This window comes from Oryzias melastigma, linkage group LG4, assembly GCF_002922805.2.
Source record: "Oryzias melastigma strain HK-1 linkage group LG4, ASM292280v2, whole genome shotgun sequence".
In the NCBI taxonomy this organism is placed as follows: Eukaryota; Metazoa; Chordata; class Actinopteri; order Beloniformes; family Adrianichthyidae; genus Oryzias; species Oryzias melastigma.
The window spans coordinates 5,414,301-5,435,304 of NC_050515.1; the positions used below are offsets into that span (position 1 = coordinate 5,414,301).

The window sequence follows — 21,004 nt, forward strand, 5'->3', positions numbered from 1 at the left end:
ATTCAAGACTAATTATAAGTTTGATTATATCTATCAATAAATATTTATTTTTTTTGTGTTCTTTAGGTTTGTTTGGCTTGAAATAACAAAAATATGCAAATACTATGGAGGATGAAATTAGACAAATTGAAATGAATACTAACACCATTAAATTATTATATAAATGTCATTATTATTTAAAAATGGCAATAAATAAATAAAAGTGGAAATCAACAAATAGAAGTTTTAAAAAATGTGGCATTAAAATATTAAAATAGTCATTAAAAAGAACATTTCAATATTTCATGACACATATTTATTTTAATTTGTCTCTTTGAGCCCACACTGGCCATTAAAATGTTTATATTTGTCATTAAATATTTGAATGTGCATTTTAAATGCTATTTTATTATTTTAATGCCATATATATACATGTATTTATTGATATCCAATTGTATTTATTAAATCCCAAATTTAACTAATTAATGACACATTTATTTAATTATTTAATATAAAAAAAAAATCAGTTTCTCCTTTGGCCCGCACTGGCCATGAAATAATTAAATATATAATGACATATTTAAAATGTGCTTTTTACTGGTTATTTTAATATTTTAATGCCATAAATATAAACATTACTTGTAAATTTTATTTATTGAAAGCAAAGTTTAAAATAATGACACATTTATTTAATAATTTCATACTAAAAATATATATTTCAAATTGTCTTTTGGCCCACATTTGCCATGACATATTTAAATGTGCCAATGGAATGTTTAAATGTGCTTTTTAATATTTTAATGCCACAAATATTTATTGGTTTTAAATAATTTTTTTTTTAATTTCAAATTGTGTCATTTCGTCCTCCATATATTTCAGGATTTTACTGTATTTATTATTACTACGTTGGCCTGTTTACTTCAAATCAAATCTATTTTCACATTTATGGGCTCAGCCCAAGAGGCACAAACATACCATCAAAAACTTGTATAAAGTTTTAACATCGTCATTAAAACACGTAGGTTTAAATTTATATAATTTAGATTTAAACACAACTTTTAAAAAGTTATTTCAGTTTTTATTTCCTTTCCTAAAACAAACACTTATTTAGGAAAGTTTGAACAGAATCATGTCTGAATGTTTTTGCTAAACTGTTCTACAATTCAAATCCTTACAATAATTAGTGTATTTTAAGATGCTAGAAACTGTTATACCCACAGTGCAGCAAACAATTATTTTGGACAGAAACCAGTTGTTTCCAACACATTTATTTAATTGAATTTTGCAAAAATATTTACAAAACAGTGTACATGTATGAGTCCTTAAAGATGAAGAATCTTCTGAGTTCCACGTAAAAATAAACCAGAAGGAGACTGGAGTCTGCAGTGAAACATGTGAACAGAGTTGGTTGTAGTCTCTAGTCCAGAGTGCCTGCAGAGAGAAAATAATAAGAATTAATACATAAACAGATTAACTGAGTTCATGTGCATACACTGAGTAGGATATTTACATGAACAGAATTAATGTGATTTTTACCTTCAAGAAATGCAAACTCGTCGATGGCCTCTATCGCGTTGTCTGCAGGGATAAAAGAATGAAAGTCAGGTGGAGAAACATCTGAAGTTTGACAAATTAAACATAAACATCCACTAAATATGTCAATTGTAATTTATTTAGGATTTTATTCTTGTAAAGATCGACTCTGATCATCTCTTGATCTGTGTTTTTTTAACCTCGTGTTCTCTTATGGGGTCCAGATGACCCCACCCTTACATTGAGGTGTTAGCCCTTCCATGGCAAAGGTGGACAAGACTTCATGTCTGTCATTGGACACCAGTAAAGATCGAAAATCATTGAAAAAAAATGTTGTGGGGTCCAGATGACCCCACTTTTCATGTAAACAAGCCTAGGAGAACGGAAGGGCTAAAACTGTATTTTTTTGTCTGCTCCTGATTCACATAAATTTGAATAAAGAAACACTCAGAGGAGCAGTTTTAAGTCTAATTTTCTCAATAAATGTGCTCCAACATTAGAAAAATGCCACAAGAACAGGTTAAAAACACTACTGAAATTGTGTCTTCAAAGGTTATGGTGCCTTTTGCTTCATGGGGGGGCACTTTAGTTGCTTTTAGGTGGGAGGCAGACAGTTAGAAAAAGCATACGAACCAGAGATTTAGAGCAGTGGTCTCAAACCACCGGGCCGCGGACCGCTGCCAGTCCATGGACCCTTTGTCACCAGACCGCATAAGGACTAATCAATTATGCCCATTTTTGTTTCTATTTATTTATTTTTTTTTTATGAGACGGAAATCTTTTATTCTGAAAATCAACCGGATTCTCTCGATTATCTTGAGCGCTAAAAGCAGTTTGGCGGCATGTAACACGAGAGAAGTTGCATATGGAAACTTTTCTTTGCAAATGGATAAGTCTTTAAAGCCTTGCTCATGGGTTGACCGATCCGCAGCCACAAAAAGGTCGTGGATCGCTGAATTAGAGCATCCTACCAGTCCTCACCCAGATCTTTCCTTTGCAGAGTTTTCCTCTTCCCTTGCTGAGCGTACACCAGAGCATCTTTGGCGATCATCTCAACGAATAACTCCTGGTAGGAAGAGACAAAGGTCATGACCTCTGATCAGTTTCATATGGGGGTGTAACAATTAATCAATATCCCACAATCCAACCAGATTGATCTATCAGAGGTGGAATATATCGAACTATGTCATTAAAAAATGATTTCAAAATTATATAAATCAGTAACTGATGTTGGAAAGTACAGTTTGGATTGAGACATGGTAGGTTTATTTATTAACCTACCTCTATTTCACAGTGGTCAATAGGGCTGCCACGATTAATCGACTACTAATCAACTATTAAAATACTCAACGACTAATTTAAAAGTCGATTAGTTGACTATTAAATTAGTCATTATTTTATATTATTTGGAGTAAGAGCGTAGTACAGTTGAAAGTTATAATAGCATTATGCTAGCTTTTTGGACTATTTTTGCATGTATTAACATTTTAATGGCTATGTTGAAGTAAAAGCTAAAACTTCAGCACTATGCTAGCTATTTTGGCTAATTTTGGCTTTTTTCATTTTTTAAGGCTAATTTGGAGTTTAGCTAATATTTCAGCTACATGCTAGCTGCTTTGGCTAACATGGGCTTTAACCAGTTTTTTAGGATAATTTGGCATTTAACTAATATCTTAGTTGGCTATCAGCTTCAGCGTTTTAAGTTAGCAGCTTCAGCGTTTTTAGCTATCAATTTCAGCTTTTTCAGCAGTCAAATTCAGCTTACAGCATTCACACTAGCATTATCACAGGTAATGCTATACATCTAGTTTTTAGTTAGTTTAAAGCTAATGATGGTATAGATGCGTGCTTACATCCAGTTTGTTCATGACCCGATAAGTCGACTAATCGGGAAAAATAATCACTGATTAGTCAACTATTAAAATAATCGTTTGTGGCAGCCCTATTGGACAACACACGTATTTGTATATTTAATTTATACTTGATTATCTTGCAAGATGCAAATAATCTTGATAACCTCAACAGTACTGTTCAGTACCAGGTATTTATCTCTGAATTTTTGACTAAAGATGTTCTAGATCGATTTCCAAAATCATAAGTAAAAGATCGAATCGTCGTTAAAATAAATCGTTACACCCTTTATCTCATAGCATCCTTCACTGCTGCCATGCCGGCCGGGCCAGCCCTCTCCCGGAGTGGGCTCTCGGTTCTGGGACTCACCGTGGCTTTAGCGATGATAAACACCGACTCTTGGCTGGCGAGGGACACGTCCGGGTCGGATTTCATCAGCGCTTTGATGCGGGCCAGCGGGAGTTTGGACAGGCGGCTGCAGCCGGGCGCGGCGGGGCCTGCCGGCTGCTGGCCGCCGTCCCCTGCTTCGACTCCGCGGTTCTCCTCCTCACTCCCGCACCTGTCAGGTTCCTGCTCCGTGGAGGAGACGAGCGCTGCCACCGCCGCTGCTGCCATTAAACGGGAGGGTTTCCCGCAAAAAACAAAAACAAAAAAAGATCAAAAAACAGACCCGCAACGATTCTTTAAGCCTTCTAACTTCATGTCAAAGATAAAAACAACAACGAAGACGAACTGCAGCGCGCCAGCATGTGCTTCCGGTATAGCGGCAACAGCGCATCCCTATTGGTCAGTTCACTTCTGTACCGCCAAGCTGTTCCAGTCGATGATTGGACAGTTGTTAAACAAAGTCGAATGATTGATCAAATGTGAACGCCAATCAAATAATGTCACCGCCCAACTGACAACAACTCGATTACTCAGTGAAGCGTGTCTGTCAACTATAGATTAAAAAAATATATGACTGTATTTGATATTACTATTATATTTATGAATATAAAATATTATATTTTTCACAATAATTTTTCAAAATGGCTAAAAAGGTAAATAAAAAAATAAGATCCTATAAACAAAATATCCACCAGGGGGCAGTATGCTCAAGCGAACAACAAAGCTGTTAGAAACAATTGTAAAAAATGTAAATATAAAAAATAATTCAAACTGCGTGATAAATACGTTTGAATTTTTGGAAACATATGGTGTTCTTTTATTTGGATTTTTCCACATTTTTTATTTAATTTTTCAAATTGTTTAATTTCTTATTTGTTTATGATGCATTGCCTTTTCTATGTAAATGTTAAAATTTACACGTTGTAATTAGAAGCCTGAAATAAATTGTATGAGTACTGTAATCAATATTTTTGTCGGACGACATCATTATTATTTTTTTCTTTAATTAACTTTATAGATCATCAATATTTGCAAATATGTATTTGTACACAAGAAAAGGAAAACATTTGACTTTTTGGCAAGCCAACTTCACTGCTGTTGCCATCAAAGTTATTGCCTTTTATAAAATACAGTATTTTGTGTTAAAAACAGATTATATTTGGTCATAATAATTTTTAAAAGCTTCAAATCTAAATAAAACATCAATAAATGTTTTTTTTCCTGTTGTTTAGACATTTAAAAATAACCTACAGCTGCTTATCTGCTTTAGAGTGGTTGTGTAGAAGTATTGTTTAATGAAATGACAGGTTTGATGTTTAGCTGTCATTATTTTTTATGAGAAAAAAACTTTTTGAGATTTATTTATGACTTTGCTTTGCACTCAGAGAAACTACGCACTCTACAGGCCATTGGGGAAACTGCAACTGATTGGCATGTTTGATTTGCATGTAAGGTATACCTTTTTATGCAATTATCTCAACTTTTAGGTCTACTTACTTAAAGAAAAAATGTTTATTTATTTATTTATTCATTTTTGGTAAAGAAATAAAAAAAAGTAGAGCCACTTTCTCATATTTTCCATTTTTTTCTTTAAAAAAAAATCTACAAATGTAATTTAAATATTTAAACTTTTGTGATTTTTTAAATAGTTTTTCCACCTAAATCTCTCATTTAGGATGTTTCTGTGTGCATATGTTAAACTCTCCTGTCACAAAATGTTGATCCAGAACTCCATCAGATTTAGGTCATCTGATTTTATTTCCCAATTGCACAGAAACAGACTTTAGTAAACACGTAAACATGAACGACTGCAGTATAGGCGCTGAAATGATCTTTTCAGAGTTTCTATGAGGACAGTTCGTTCCGGAGGACATGATGTGCAGTTCACTAATACACTGTATTAATAGGATTGTGAGGAGTGATTTAGCCTCTGAAGCTCCGTTCACGTTTGGTCACAGTCAGGTATTAGAGCGACGGGGACAGAGATGAAGGATCCACAAAATCCAGGTAACTTTAAAGCCATTTTATGTACTTTTTAAAAACTTTTATTATGGAAAGTTGATGGAAGTTACTTGTTACTGTCCAAGAAATAGCTTAGAGGGAGTATTATTTTATTATTATTATTAGTTATATATAGTAAAAAGCAAACAATTTTAATTTTCCACAAATATTCTAAACTAATAACTTGCATTTTAATGTTAATTATCAGTTTTTATGCAAACTGTTTAACTTTGACTAATGCAAATTAAAAAAATTAAGGATTTGATCTATGAATTTATTATAAAGCTGCAACAATTTATATATTTTGTTCGTATTTGAATTGAAATTGCAGAAACTATTTTGTCTATTCAGACTCTCAGTCATCCAGGATGCTTCTGTAGCAGAAAAAGTTTTAAAAAGCTCGTCTGATTTTAGTTTTTGTCTCTTATCTTAGAGGCCAGCTGACATTTTGAAAACCTTTTTACAATTTACATTTTATTTTGAAATGCCTTGAATACCTAAATATCACTTATTGCTTTTTATTTATGTAAAAAAGAAAGCAGTACTGTTGTATTTATGTCATGAGTGCATGACATAAGGGGGTCTCTGACCTTATTTCAGGTGTTCTTAAGTAATCTTCTGGCAGCCTCTCAATAGCTTTCTCCAAACAGAAGTGGCTCACTAATACTCAGACTAAAAGAAGTGAGTAATCCAAACCATTCCAGGACTTTAGCCAGCCCTGTGCTAAATTTAACCCACGTTGTCCTGGAGGTGGCACGCTCTCATCAGCAGATTTTGTCTGAAACCACCAAAAAGGACTGGTCTTTTATTCTGAAGGGTTCTGGCGAATAAGCTGAGCAGCTTTGACCCTGCAGCCATCATTTAATCCTGCTGCAATCAGCAGTTTCCTGGAAAACAGCAGGAAACTCTGTGTGAAGTTGGCAAAAAAGTGAAACTATTGTGCGGAGAAAGAACATCGAAAAAAAATAGGTTCAAAAATCTCAGTCCAAGTGGCAGATCTGGAAATTTGGAGCAGAGAAGTTTTCAGTTTTTGTTTGGACACAAAGGTCCATAATGAAGTGATTTCAAATATTAAATTCACTGACAGAAAAATGGCTTTGCACTGCTGTGTGATGTTGAATATTTTGCAAATGGGAACAGTAAAATGCAGACTGAACAATTTTGTTTGTTTGGGTGTTTAAATAAAGTTTTTAAACCCTGTAAAGTCAAATAACTCACATATAATTATAATTTTTAGAAAATGTAGATGTGTTTTGATGAAATCCACAAATTGCAATATTATTAATCAGATATAGATAGAATCAACTACAATCTGATTGTTTAGGGGAAAAAAGCTCCTTATTTCCCCATTGTTTTACATTTTATCCACACATTTTTAACCTGGTGTAACTGTATTATAAAGAATTAATTATGAAAACATTTTTCATTCCTTCAATGCAGCAAGTTGTCATTCAATAAAATGAATAACAATAGATGAGTTATTCTCACCATTAAGCTTTGAAAATTAGCTAATTTTTTCCCGCCAAAAGTGTTTTTGAGATGTCACGGAGGCCGCCATTTTGAAATGAGCAGAAAAAGTCCTTCTACTACCCCTAGTGGAGTGACGATGAACTACAGGGTAATAAAATGCGCTCTATGTCTCCCTACTTCTTAACTATTAAAGAATTATAGTGCCGTACTATGCAGTGCACTGGATTTTAAAAACAATTTGTATTCCCTGCTCACTAATTTTTTTCATTGTAAAACGGCAAATGTGATGTCACCCAAGTATTAAGTATGAATATTTTACAAAGACTATTATTTGTTTTCAAGTGGAGTCAGCCTCCAACCTTTAAATACATGTATCATTGGGTTAAACTGAACATAACAGTGGAACATGTGATAAAAACATATTAGAAATGTAAGTGTGATCAACAAAAAACTTGGTTGCTAAGGAAATTCGAAATTTTAGTTTTGCAGAATCTTCTAAAAATTACATAGACTTCTTTGTTATCCCCAGGCGACCAAAAAATAAAATGGTTGCTATGGAGATAAACTAACAAAAGAAACTGCAATTTCAAAAACTCTTTTTTAAGAATGAATTTGCTTTGTCCAGCCCTGACCAGGGTGGCGGGGCAGAGGGGTGGGGTGGGGGGCGAGTAGTGGCTGCTCAGCCCGCGGGGGCGGGTCAAAAGGGGTCAGTGCCTCCTGCAGGAAATACAGTTTTCACTGATGATGAACACTTGGACGGTTTTTGAAAATAAATGTTTTTTTTTTCACACTAAAAATAATCAAATGCAATGCATTGTGGTCTATATTCGCTGATCTTGTGAGCATCGATTGACTATAGTTTTTCGCAAAGACTTCTGGGAAATTTCTAGTGCACTCAATTTTGGAATTGTAGATTCAGACAGCTCTAGAAAATGGCCAACACACTGCAAAGTGAGTAGTGAAGGAATTTGGACATGGCCATACTAATAAATTAATTTTTGCAAGGAATTCTGGGAAATTTCCAGGCTTCTGGATTTAGAATTGTAGCCTATGTCCGAATTTCTTCACTTCTCCCTGCATAGTGCAGTATAAAGTGAGTTCACCATTTTGTAGTGCTGTCTGAATCACAATTCTAAAATCCAGTGCCCTAGAAATTTAACACAACTCGATGCTCACTAGATCTGGGAATATAGTCCACAATGCATTGCATTAAAGCAATTTTTGCCCAAGTATTTAAATGTATTTTTTAAAATAAATCATCAACTTTTTCATCATCAGAACATATTGATTCATAATAAATGTTTGTAAAATGCTTGTAATGATTAGGTTTTCACTTCGTGAAATCAGTGAAGTCATATTAGCCGTTTTAAATTTAAGAAAAGTAGTGAGCATGATGTCCAAAGTGCTACATGAGCATGTTGATGACTATTTATGAATCTACTGGGTTCTAATGATGAGAACATTGATAGTTTATTAAAAATAAAAACACTTTTAAATACATTTTTGTTGCAAAAATTGTTCAACCGCAAAGCGTTTTTCATGGAGAATTCTGGGAAATTTCTAGGGCAAAGGACTAAAGAATTTTAGATTCAGAATTTAGATAGCTCCACAAATTGTATTATGGTGAGCTAAATAGTGAACCAAATATATTAACAGTTGGTTCATAAAGAAAGTTAAAAATTATTAAAAATTAAATTATTAAATTCTATATGATTGGGTTAAATTCAGTTTTGTTATGTTTTGAAAAAAAATAGTAAAACGCTTTATCTTGCATCAGAGTTTTTTGCATTATATATTAATTTACTTTATTTTCTCCAATAAAAATGCTGCTTTTTCCTTCCTGCAGCTCCTCTATTCTGCTCCTGAGATGTTTGAACTCTTTCTTTCTCTTGTTTTAAGTCATCAACGCGCGGCTATGGCCAAAGCACAGAATGTGGAAAAAATCCAAGGATCAGACGGTGAAGGCGGACAAACCCGCCGTGCCTTCTCCTTCCTCAGCTGCCAGTGCCGTCCCAAAGCTGACTGAAGCAGAGAGAATGAAGCAGACCCCCCTGGAAAGGGTGGTTTATGACATGGCCCACAACGACAAGGTCGTCAATGACCTGATTCTGGGGCGAAGAGTCAGTTTTTATGAGCTGCGTGGAGAGATCGGTCAGGGGAACTTCTCTACTGTGAAGCTGGGCATCCACGCCTTAACTAAAGGTAAAGGAAACTCTCCTCATCATCTTTTTTTAATTATTTCTGTCTGGAAACCCCCAATTTTTTATACTTATATTAGCATTTTTTTGCAGCAGCAATTAAAAAAACTCCTCTTTGATTTGATAGTGACCGTTTCCATGGAAACTGTGTCTCCGTGTTCTCCACTAACGAGCTTCTGCCCCAGTTTGAACCTTTCACCTCAGGAGAGCGTTTTAAGTCCTTCGCTGACTTTAATCCTGTATCTTTTTTTAGAGAGAGTCGCCGTTAAAATCGTGGACAAGACGCGTCTGGATAAGAAAAGCCAGCCTTTGACCTCGTCCGAGATCAGCTGCATGGAGAAGCTGAGCCATCCCAACATCGTGCGCCTGTACGAGGTGATCGACACCACCAGGAAGCTCTACCTGGTCATGGAGTACGGCAGCGGCGGAGACCTGTTCTCCAGAATAACCACCAGAGGAAAACTCAATGACCTGGAGGCCAAACTGGTCTTTGCACAGATCATCTCTGCCATTAAACACATGGTGAGCTTTGGTTACTTTTAGTTATTTTGTCCCGAGTGTTTTTGGAATTCTTCCATCTTTCTGCACATTTGAGCCGACATTTCGCCAACGTCACAAACTCAAAAAAAACACCAAAATTTGAACGCACTTAGTACCTGGTTAAAGCTAAACAGGGAACATAAAAAATGAGGACATCACAGTCAAAAAAATGGAGTCAAATTCTCTTATGAGGCTCAAAAAAATATTTTCAAAATGCGCTAATGGAACTAAAACAGGGGATATCCAAAGGAAAATTTGAAATGATTTTTGATATGGTCATAATATCTACATTTTTGCGGCCATTTTGAAATGTGGCGATTTTCACATTTCAGCACAAGAAAAAAAAACGATATTGCTATATTAAGTCTACAACCACAACTAAAGTTTCATTGACCTTTGATCTCAGGAAGAGGCAGCCATCTTGAATTTTTAATAAATACATAAAATCCCCTTTTTTATTTTCTTTTAATTAAAACTCCGAGAGACTTCGATCTATCGTCTCCTAAGTCTTTGAGCATCTTTGGGAAGCTACTTGTTGATTTTAGAGTTTGCTGATTTTGAGCAGCGTTAGTGTGGTGAGTTCGCAAAAAAGTATTTTTTTTTTCAGTGTTGTGAAAATTTAAAGGTTGATCAAACAATAAAACAACTTTTTTGGCTATTTACCTATACAAATGGGGGTTTAAAAATGCTGTTTGTTGGTCTTTGCCACATTTTTGACAATTTAAAACAAACTTGTTTAATTCCTGAAAATATAGTCTAAAACTGTCTATGTGCTGCTCCCTACAGGTTGAAACGAGGTATTGCAGTTGAATTTTGTGATTGGTCAACTGGTGTAAATCCCCCTCCTTTCAGAGGTTTCATGTCATCCTGCTCTGAGCTCCAGTATGAAAGCCCCGCCCATCTTTTATTCTGTAACGGTCGGTTGTTAAAGTGTTAGCTTTAGCATGGCTCGTAGATGTACTGCATTGCCTTCGGTTGTCAAAACTCTACTGGCTTGCACAACTTTCCAGTGAACAACAGTGATTTAGTGCAATTGTCATTGAATCCAACAAACTCTGTCCTGTGATGGATTTGCAATGAACGTTTCACTCTAGATTGTTGACTTAAAACGTTAGCCTTTATTAGTTAAGATGCTAGTGGCATTTTACCATTCTCAGACACGGGTCCTATTTGGTACTGCAAACCCTCAGCTGTGCCGGATGTTGTGCCAAGATATGTTTCCCTGCCGGAATTTGTATCCCCTGTCGCTGACATCATTAATTTGTTTTGTAACACTCATTGCAGCCCCGCCGTCTGGCATTGTATTCAGAGAAAAATCCTCAACCTCCACAGAAAGTTCTGTGGTGAAACTATAGACACATGTTATCATCACTATGATCAGTCAATGGGTGAAACTGGCATCACTTTCCCTTATTAAAGATGCAGTGTAGTCTCCTTTAGCCCCGCCCCTTATTTTTGAATTTTTCACATCTGGGTTGAGAGTGGAGTCAGCCTCCGCCAACAGTCTTGTTGTGTTACGCTTTAATACACAAATCATTGGGTCAAGTTGAACGAAACAAAGGAACATACAATAAAAAATATCAGAAATTAAGGTGTGATTAACAAAAAACGTTGTTGCTAAGGAAATCCAAAAATTTAGTTTTGCTGATTCTTCTAAAAATTACATAAACTTGTTTGCCATCCCCGGGCAACCAAAAAATAATATGGTTGCTATGCAGATAAACCAACAAAAAAGGCTAAAATTTGAAAAACTTTCTTAAAAAGGAGTTTGGGTGAGGGGCGTGTAGCAGGTGCTCAGCCCGCGGGGGAGGGTCAAAAGGGGCAGCGTGGGTGGGTACAGCATACAGCGGGGGAGGGTCAAAAGGGGCAGCGGGGGTGGGTACCGCATACAGGCAATTCAACACAGCTTTGGTTATGTCTTATGTTTAACAAAATTGAAAAAATGATGATAAAAGACTTGGGTTGGGATTAAATTGGTGTAAACTGAAAACAAGATAACAGGGGCAAGAAAGTCACCAAACTAAAAGCTGCAATATAAATATTGAGAAGTTCAGGAGGTGGAAGGGACTTTGGTTTAGCTTCCTGTTGCCAGGTTCTTTTTAGTTGAGTCCAAAAGGACTCTGTTGCATAATGTGGAAGAAACACCAGCTGTGAAAGAGAATGTACACATTCAAACTGAGATTTAACTCTTTCCTGGGATCAAACTTCTTCATTTGGCAATTTCTCCTTACACTTTCCCAACTGTGTCTTCCAGCACGACAACCACATCGTCCACAGAGACCTCAAGCCGGAGAACATCTTCTACACCACCAGCTACTGCATCAAAGTTGGAGACTTTGGCTTCAGCACAGAATCCGGCCCTGACGAGCTCCTCACGCATTTCTGCGGCTCGCCGCCATATGCTGCTCCTGAGCTTTTCAGGCAAAAGGGATATGTGGGATTCTACTCGGATATCTGGGCTTTGGGGGTTCTGTTGTTCTTCATGGTCACGGCGACTTTACCCTTCTATGGGGATAACCTGGGGCGGCTGAAGCGCTGCATCCTGCAGGGAGCTTACACCATCCCAGCTTATGTGCCGGATCCGTGCCAGCTGGTCATCAAGGGCATGCTGCGGATCGTGCCCGCCGATCGCTCCTCCGTCCCACAGATTACAAACAGCACTTGGTTAAAGGGGATCGACTACCCCGGCCCGTATGAGGTTCTGCCGGGGTCACCCTCACATTTTGCTCAGCCTGGCAGGGTTCTGAGTCCTGAGGAGCAAGAAGTGAAAAATCTGATGGCAACTTTGGGTATTTTGACAGTAAATTTACAGAATAATCAGTGCCTGGACTCCAAAAACCCGCTTACGGGAACTTACCGAATCCTGTTGCACCGGGCTCAGAAGAGGAGGTCGGTCCAGGCCGTGGGATACTCCGTACTTCACCCCGAGGAGTACGAGAGTCCAAGCAAGTGGTGTGAGGCATCAGTGGACAGAAGTATTCCCTCTGCTGTGTGTACTATACTCTGATGAGGAAAAACTACGGTGGCCCTGAAGTGCAAATCACATCAAAAAATGACTTAATGCAAAAACTGAAGAAAAAAAACACAGCAAATGGCAAACTTTACATTTTAAAACTTAAAACAAACGAAAGTTATTTTGAGAAATCAAAATGAATTTAAGGAAAATAAGAAAGCGGGAAATCTGACATCACTGATTGGATGATGAGGTTTGAAGAAAGCAATTCAATTTCATTTATATAGTCTAATATCACAAAAAGATGGTCTCATTGGACTTCATGCTGGTAACTGTACAGAAGCAGAAGGTCGGTCATGAAATATAAACAATTGCCAACTACTAAAATAAACAGACTAAATAAAACTGGTTGTCCCTTTCCTTAGACCCTCCTTCCTGGTAAGGAAACATTCCTAAAACACCTGATTCAGGAAAAATGAAGAAACTTCAGGGATGTCCACATGAAAGAGAGATTCTGGACGGACAGGCGATTTACCAGGACTATAAAACAGGAATTAGCTTATAAAACTCTACAACTACACATTTGAAAACATAGAACTCGGGGACAGGGGCGGGCGAGGTCCATAGCCAAGACGAGCCAGAGGCATGGTCCACGGCCAAGAACAGGACCACAAACGATGGACCTATCCTGAAATCTCTCCTACTTCCCCAGAGATTAGTGGGAAAGAGGAACAACAAGTGAATCACACTGCACCAAATTTAAAACAGAAGATGTTTTACCAGAACTGAGAGGAAGAGTTGATTGAACAATCACCAAATGTTTGCTGTGGCCAGAAGCTTAAAGAAATGTTGATAGATATCATCACGCTAATGAACTTTCTGCTAAAAAGGTGAATTAACCTCATCATCCAATCGGTGATGTCCCATTTCCTGCTCTCTTATTTTGCTTCATTTTATACAACAAATTCTCACTCCCAATGTGTCATATGGTTCAGACCCCCTCCGTGCCACTTTTTGACATTCTGGGTGTCCCCAACATTTTTAAGTGCTGACTGTTCCCATTAAATCCGGTGTCCCCAACCCTCAGGACGTGGACTGCCAAAAAATGATGAGTTGGGGACACCCAAAACTTAAAAAAGTGGCACGGAGGAGGCCCAGACCATACGTCCATATATGGCGAGTTGGGAGTGAGAACGTTTGACTGGGGTGTCAAACTTAATTGCACAGGGGGCCCAAAATCCAAAACATAGATTAGATCATGGGACGCACTAACACATTCTCATTCCCAGGTTGTCACATATTGACGTTTGGTTAAGGACCCCCTCTTTTTGACGTTTTGGGTGTCCCCAACCTGATGTTTTTCGACATGCTGGCTGTTACCATTAAATCACGAGTCCCCAACCTCCGGGCCGCGAATCAGAACTAGTACCGTGACTTGTGGTGCACTGGTACCTAAACCCGGTACCCCAACCCGACACTGGACCAGAAACAGTACCGTAATAATAATAATAATAATAAGGCAGGAATATAATTCCAGAATAAATCAACGTAAACCTTAAATAACTTTCAATATTTTCAATATTAAGTAAAAATGAAATAAAATGATCTGGAGGGCCGGATATAAGTACCCAGTTGTAATTGAAATGTGTTTTATAACATAATTTTGATTTCTGAAAACTACTTTTGTTTTCTAAGATGTAATGTCACTTTTCATTATTTGTTTTATCTTTTTTAATCCTTGTTCATTCTTTTTAATGTGATTTGCACTTCAGGGCCACCGTAAAAAACGCCTGCAAAGAAAGCCCATGACACGCCAGCGTACCCATGTTCCGTTAGTCACTTTAGGACACGTGGAGGATGAGGCCTCTCCAGTAATTAGCTTTGTCATGTGGTTACATCATGGCAAACGTCTTAATGACGCATAATTTAATCAATCTGTGAATGGACATCAGCATCCTGCAATCCCACCTCGTCAGAACATAAAGCTTCCGAAGTAATCCCAGTCTGTAATCCCAACCAGGAAATAACTGAGAACATGCTTCGTTGTGCGTTCACTGAAATATACTATGAACAGCTGTGTCCTCCTTCTGCTTTAGTGAGTTTAAATCTCAAAAAAAGGTCAGATGTTAGAAAAGTTGCACTCCTGATGTGATTTATTTTGCAACAGAAATAACTGCTTTTTGTTCTGCATCATTTCACTCTATTATGTCTGATAAATATGATTTGTTTTTGTGCTCGAGTGGTTCAGTGATGAATGCTTCATGAATGTTGGCCTCAACCTCACGCCATGTCGGATTATGATCACGGCCGCGACATGGCCAGGCTTCAAAAACGTGTTTATGAGCGATGGTTTCCTCCTCTGGACATTTTTCTGCCTGCCAGCGTCTCCCTCCAGCAGGAGGGAGGAAGGACGATTATTTTTGGACATGAAATGCTTCCTTGTTTGTTTATAATCTTTGGAGATTAATATAACTTTGATTTATGGGCCAGTTCTCTGAAGCTCGTTTGGAGGAATTTCAACCGTTTTTCTGGTTAATGAGCTGTTGGTCAGATAAAAGATTTGTGTTTGTGAGTTCATCTGATAACACAGATCTTCTACGATGAGTTTTCCAAATGTTTTTTCTTCCATTCACTAATTGATCGTTCCGCTTTTTTGAACTTTGGATTTGTTCTCGATAGTTCTGCAAACATCCCATTTCTGCGAGTTCGTGCTCATTCATTGAGGTGACTGGCTCCACGACAAGAACAGTATTTTGCAATATTGCTGTAAAGCCTCAACCGGCGGCCTGTTCACACAGGAACTTGTACATTTTGTGTTGGCAAGACCAAACATGAATGACATTATCAACGGACGAAAAAGTGCCAAGAAGAAGAAGAATTTGTTTGCTGCTCGCTCAGAAAACTTGTTTTTGCTTCTCCGTTTTTCACATGGGAAATAATGAACACCACATTGAGGATGTCAATAAAGTTTTAAAACTTTGAAAAAATTCCAACAACAGAGATTGAGATGTTCACAGCCGACTTTTGCAATAAAACATGTTCATCATCTGTTTGGTGTGAGCTCTGAGGTCTGACTTTTGTTAATGCTCCTAACAAAATTCAAATTTAATTAACGTCAAACATCTGGAGCAGCTTTCAAATAAAAAAACTGGCCAAATATCCAAAATCCACAAACAAAAAAAGCGTTTGGACCCAAGTTTCAGGATTTTCTCATGAAATGGGAGAAATATTTTGACAAACTCAAACAACTTTGGGAGTTTCATTACAAATACATGACCCAGTTATTCAAAAGTAGGTCTTTCAGTTGACTGCACAGCGCATAAACTATGTTTACATTCTTAAAGTCCAACCGTGCGGTTTGATTTCCACATTTTCCATCCTGGACAGATGGTAAGATTATCAGCTAAAAAACACATGCTCTGCAAAAAGATATAGCCTTAAAATAGGAAAAGAACTTTAATCTGGAGAAAAAAATCACTAGAAAGTAGTAAAATTATCTGTCTATGCCGAAAAAAATCAAGAAACTTTTACAACAAGCATTGAAAAAGGTAGAAATGGCTCAAAACGCTGATTTAAGTTGAATGTTATACAGCCTAATAATCAGTATTTATTTTTTGAATTCTAAGGAAATTGTTGATTTTTTTAGTTTTTAATGGACACAATTGTAGTTCACTCCGATCATAGTAAAAAAAAAACTAGTGTAATAAGTGGAAATGACAAATTTTAGAAACAAAATCTGAACAAAATGAGAAATTTAGTACAATTTGGCCCATTCTTAATAAATCCTCTTGTAATCTAGAAGTAGCACTTGTTCTTAGAACATAAATGAAAATGTTTGTTTCCAGAATAATGAAAACAAAAACCGGTAAACATTTATCGAAATGAAAATTACAGAGAAAATTAAACATTTTTCAGACTTAATTCAAGTTTTCTATCGTCAGTAGTTTGGAGCAAAATTAAGACATATACATATATATAATTTTCTAAATTGTAGCTCTTAACGAGACAAAAAATTCTCAACTGTGCTGATTTAGAGGATATTTTTGAAAGGTGTTGAGCAAAGAGAAACTAAAACAACTGAAAAGCTGATAAAATGTCTTAAAATAAATCTTTGCAACTATCAAATAGTCAAAAATGGGCATAAAACTAGCTCCGAGTGCAGCAGGTTTATTAATTCAGACAGGAACTAAGCACAGCTAAAAGTCCACAAAGCTAAATCAGGGTCAGACAGGCAGAGGTCAGTCATGATCATGGGGTCATCTGAGCAGAGAGTAGAGTAGTCAGAGTCCAGGTGAGGGTCAGGCCAAGCAAACAGATGTAGCGGGGTAAGGAACAGAAGATCATGTCCAGAATTAAACGCTCAGCAATGCAGGCAGAGTGGCACAAACAATACTTCGCACTGTGTGACGCCTTGTGTGCTGCCTAAGAAGCATGTGGCTGACTGACAGATGAGTCAGAGCTCTGACTCCTGACACAAATACACACACTGGCCACTTTATTTATCAGGCACACCTGTCCAACTGCTCATTAACACAAATTTCTAATTAGCCAATCACATTGCAGCGACTGAATGCATTTAGACACATGGTCAAGACGATCAGCTGCAGTTCAATTAGAGCATCAGAATGAGGGAGAAAGGTGATTGAAATGGCTTTAATGGTTATTTCAGGAACTGCTGATATACTGGGATTCTCACCCGTAACTATCTCTAGGTTTTACAGAGAATGGTCAGAAAAAGAGAAAATATCCAGTCAGTAGCGGTTCTGTGGATGGAAATGTCTCGTTGATGCCAGAGGTCAGAGGAGATGACCGGACTAGTTCCAGCTGATAGTAAAGCAACAGTAACTCCAATAACCACTGGTTACAACCGATGAGTTCATAAGAGCATCTCTGAACGCACAACCTTGAGGGTGAAGGGCTGGAGCAGTAGAAGAACACAGTGGGTACCACTCCTGACAGGTAAGAACAGGAAACAGGTTACAATTCACACAGGATCACCAAAACGGGACAATAGAAGATCGGTAAAACATTAGTCAGAATTTGGCTTCAACAACATGAAAGCATGGATCCATCCTTCCTCGTGTCAACTATTCAGGATGGTAGTGGTTGTGTAATACTGTGGGGGATATTTTCTTGGCAGTCTTAGTACCACCTGAGTATTGTTGTTGACCACGTCCATCTCTTTATGACCACAGAGTACTACGATGGCTTCTTAAAGCAGGATATAAAGCTGGAATCCTTTCAGACTGGTTTCCAGAACATAACTCAAATGAGTCACCAGATCTCAACCCCACAGATCACCTTTGGGATGTGGTGGAACGGGAGATTGGCATCATGGATGTGCAGCCGACAAATCTGAAGCAACTGTCTGATGCTATCATGTCAATATAGACCAAACTCTTCAAGGAATGTTTCCGGTACCACGTTGGATCTATGCCACCAAGGATTAAGGTGGTTCTGAAGGCAAAAGGGGTCCAACCTGGTACTAGCAAGGTGTACTTAATGTGTACACTCATTCCTGACAACAACTTCCGATCTCCATCTGACCTATCAATCGTGTTTTTGGGCTGGAAAATCATACGTTTGTGTATTAGTTTATGGTCTTCCCAATTTCTCACTAACTCCTAAATTTTCATGGAGTTTTATCTCCAAATGAAAGAAGAGTGAGTCACACAAGTCCTTTCTTTACATCAATCGGTGCATGACTGGTTGCTTATACTACTGTTGTGCAATCTGTAGCCGTGGTATGCCTGAAGCTGTTGTCTCATTTAATTCCTTTGAAGGCCGATAAACTAAATCAAAATATTTGTCTTGCAGAGCAGATCTACAGCGAGATCAGACATGCCTCCACGATTAGTTCTCGTAAAAGAAAGATAAACGGGTTTCAGCTCTGTGGTTTGGCAGCAAACTGACAGGGAGGCCTGATCCAAAAAAAAAAAATCATAAAAAACTTTCACTCACTTTGTCACAATGGAAGATGAATATCCTGTTAGTGACTTTTTCTGAGTTTGCAGACCTTTATAATCTGAAACGTTCAGCATGAAAACTGAGCTTCATTGTTTGCAGCCCAGTTTTCTGCTTCCTATAAAAAGTACTTCCAATTTCATTTTTTTTTATTAACCAGATTACTCACTTGGTAAAGAATGTCACCTTGTTTGAACCCATTGATTCACTCCAGAGGATGCAGCAAACCGAAAACTCACTGAATCACAGGTGAAAGTTTCAGCAGGTTCTAACGTTTCAATGTTTTCTGCTACACTTCTTTTTATGAATGACAGCATTGCTTCAGAAATATCATCTATCAAATTTTAGACACAAGAAACTTTCTTATTTTGAGGGATCAAGTACATACTTAGGTAAAATGATCATCCCTCTTTTATTGTTCTGTGTTTCGTCCTAGTCTCAAGCATGTGAAACAATTACAAAACCACTCCAGTCCTTGTATAAAAGTAGCTAGAAGATCTATGCTCAAAAACTACAGCACTACCATTACTTGAATGCTGGATGGTATTCTGAATTTTGAAAACTTAAGTTACTTTCCATCTTGCTTCTGTGCAGACTGCTGTGACTCCGCCCCTCCTCCTGTGGATCCTGCTAAGCAGTCACAGCTGCCTGCACTTCAGCAATTAAGACTCTGTGTATTTAAGGAACTCTGCTGCAGCCCTCAGTGTCGGCTCGTCTTGTTTCCTGGCCCTGTGAGTGGTGTATGATATGGCTGATGGTACAGTAAAACTTTTGGACTATGTCTTCAATGTGTTCCTTCCTGCATCTGGGTTTCCTCCTGTTTGTTCAACCGTGACAGGTCTGAGTAACCCAAAAAGGTAAGTGTAGCATCCCCAAAATAAAACTCAGTTTGATTGTTCTTCCCTCTTATGGGTGTCCCCTACTTGTCGGTTTTTGTCGTGCTGGATATTCCCAGTAAATCACAAGTCCCCAACCTCCGGGCCATGAACCAGTACCGGTCCAGTACTGCGACGTGTAGCGATCAGTACCCTAACTCGACACCGGAACAGACGCGGTACTGGGCACGAACCACACGCAAACAAGTACCTGGTTAAGGTTAGGGTACCAGTACTGGACGGGTCCCCAGGACCAGTGCACAACCGAATCTAGGACCCCATGTGGTACCCTTGATTTTACGAACAGCCAGCACGTCAAAAACGTACGCAGAGGGGTTGTTAACCAGACGTCAATACGAGACGACTTTGGGATGAGAATGTGTTTCGATATCAAGCTTTTCTTGAGCCTTTCCTAGTAAAATAGATCCATAAATGATCATATATTAACTTTGCTACACTAAAGAACAAATTATTCATAAAATTGAGTTATTTTCCTACCTGGAGGTAAAATAACTCAATCTCTGAGGCTCCGCCTTTTGCTCCTTGTGGGTGCCGCCCATTTCTGACATCATAGTAGAGCATGTGTCTAAGTCAAGGCCCGGGGGCCGGATCCGGCCCTCCAGGTAATTCTATCCGGCCCTCCAGATCATTTTATTTTATTGTTATTAATGACCCGATGTTATCTTGCGCTCATTTCTAACTTGTAAAATTTTGACAAAATTCATTTTTATGGAGCGTAAAATATTGAAAGTTAATATTATTATAATTATGTTAAATTGTGACTTTAAAGTTTTTAAAATTAGTGTTGTGCTAGCTTTTTGGACTATTTTGGCATTTACTAAGATTTTTTAGGCTGTTTTGAGTTCAGTTTATATTTCAGCTACATGCTAGCTGTTTTGGCTAAATTACATTTTTTTTGTTTTTGAGGCTGTTTTGGAGTTTATCTAATATTTCAGCTCCAGCTATTTTGGCCAGTTTAAGCTTTTTTCATTTTTCTAGGTTATTTTGGAGTTTAGCTAATTTTAGCAACAACTTTTTTGGTTAATTTAGACTGTTTTTTGCTTTTTAAGCTGTTTTGAAGTTGAGCTAATATTTCATCTACATGCTAGCTATTTTGGCTAACCTAGGTTTTTAATTAATTAATTTATTTATTTTTGGCTAATGTGGCATTTAGCTAATATTTCGGCTAGCTATCAACTTCAGCATTTTCAGCTATTAGCTTCAATGATTTCAGTTTTCATCTTCAGCAGCAT

General features: G+C 37.6%; 2 protein-coding genes across 2 annotated transcripts; one reads left to right on the forward strand and one right to left on the reverse strand.

The window, feature by feature from the left end:
- Positions 1 to 1,231: 1,231 nt before the first annotated feature.
- Positions 1,232 to 4,284, reverse strand: pole4 (polymerase (DNA-directed), epsilon 4, accessory subunit). The gene is made up of 4 exons (XM_024278173.2): positions 3,733 to 4,284; positions 2,494 to 2,578; positions 1,516 to 1,557; positions 1,232 to 1,410 (listed from the first exon to the last, which is right to left on the reverse strand). The coding sequence occupies exons 1-4, from the start codon at positions 3,976 to 3,978 to the stop codon at positions 1,397 to 1,399; spliced, it is 387 nt and encodes a 128-aa protein (XP_024133941.1). The 5' UTR covers positions 3,979 to 4,284; the 3' UTR covers positions 1,232 to 1,396.
- A 1,343-nt stretch (positions 4,285 to 5,627) lies between these two features.
- On the forward strand, positions 5,628 to 13,983 carry LOC112150192 (serine/threonine-protein kinase NIM1). The gene is made up of 4 exons (XM_024278242.2): positions 5,628 to 5,757; positions 9,121 to 9,423; positions 9,673 to 9,941; positions 12,214 to 13,983. The coding sequence occupies exons 1-4, from the start codon at positions 5,736 to 5,738 to the stop codon at positions 12,964 to 12,966; spliced, it is 1,347 nt and encodes a 448-aa protein (XP_024134010.1). The 5' UTR covers positions 5,628 to 5,735; the 3' UTR covers positions 12,967 to 13,983.
- Positions 13,984 to 21,004: the final 7,021 nt, after the last annotated feature.

Bases quoted from the DNA above. Each gene is read 5' to 3' on its own strand.
- LOC112150192 (XM_024278242.2), top strand. From the start codon at position 5,736: ATGAAGGATCCACAAAATCCAG. The intron at 5,758-9,120 runs GTAACTTTAAAG...TCTTGTTTTAAG, and splicing joins GAAGGATCCACAAAATCCAG to TCATCAACGCGCGGCTATGG. The intron at 9,942-12,213 runs GTGAGCTTTGGT...TGTGTCTTCCAG, and splicing joins TCTCTGCCATTAAACACATG to CACGACAACCACATCGTCCA.
- pole4 (XM_024278173.2), bottom strand. From the start codon at position 3,978: ATGGCAGCAGCGGCGGTGGCAGCGCTCGTCTCCTCCACGGAGCAGGAA. The intron at 2,579-3,732 runs GTGAGTCCCAGA...TCTTCCTACCAG, and splicing joins TTATCATCGCTAAAGCCACG to GAGTTATTCGTTGAGATGAT. The intron at 1,558-2,493 runs GTGAGGACTGGT...TTATCCCTGCAG, and splicing joins TCTGCAAAGGAAAGATCTGG to ACAACGCGATAGAGGCCATC.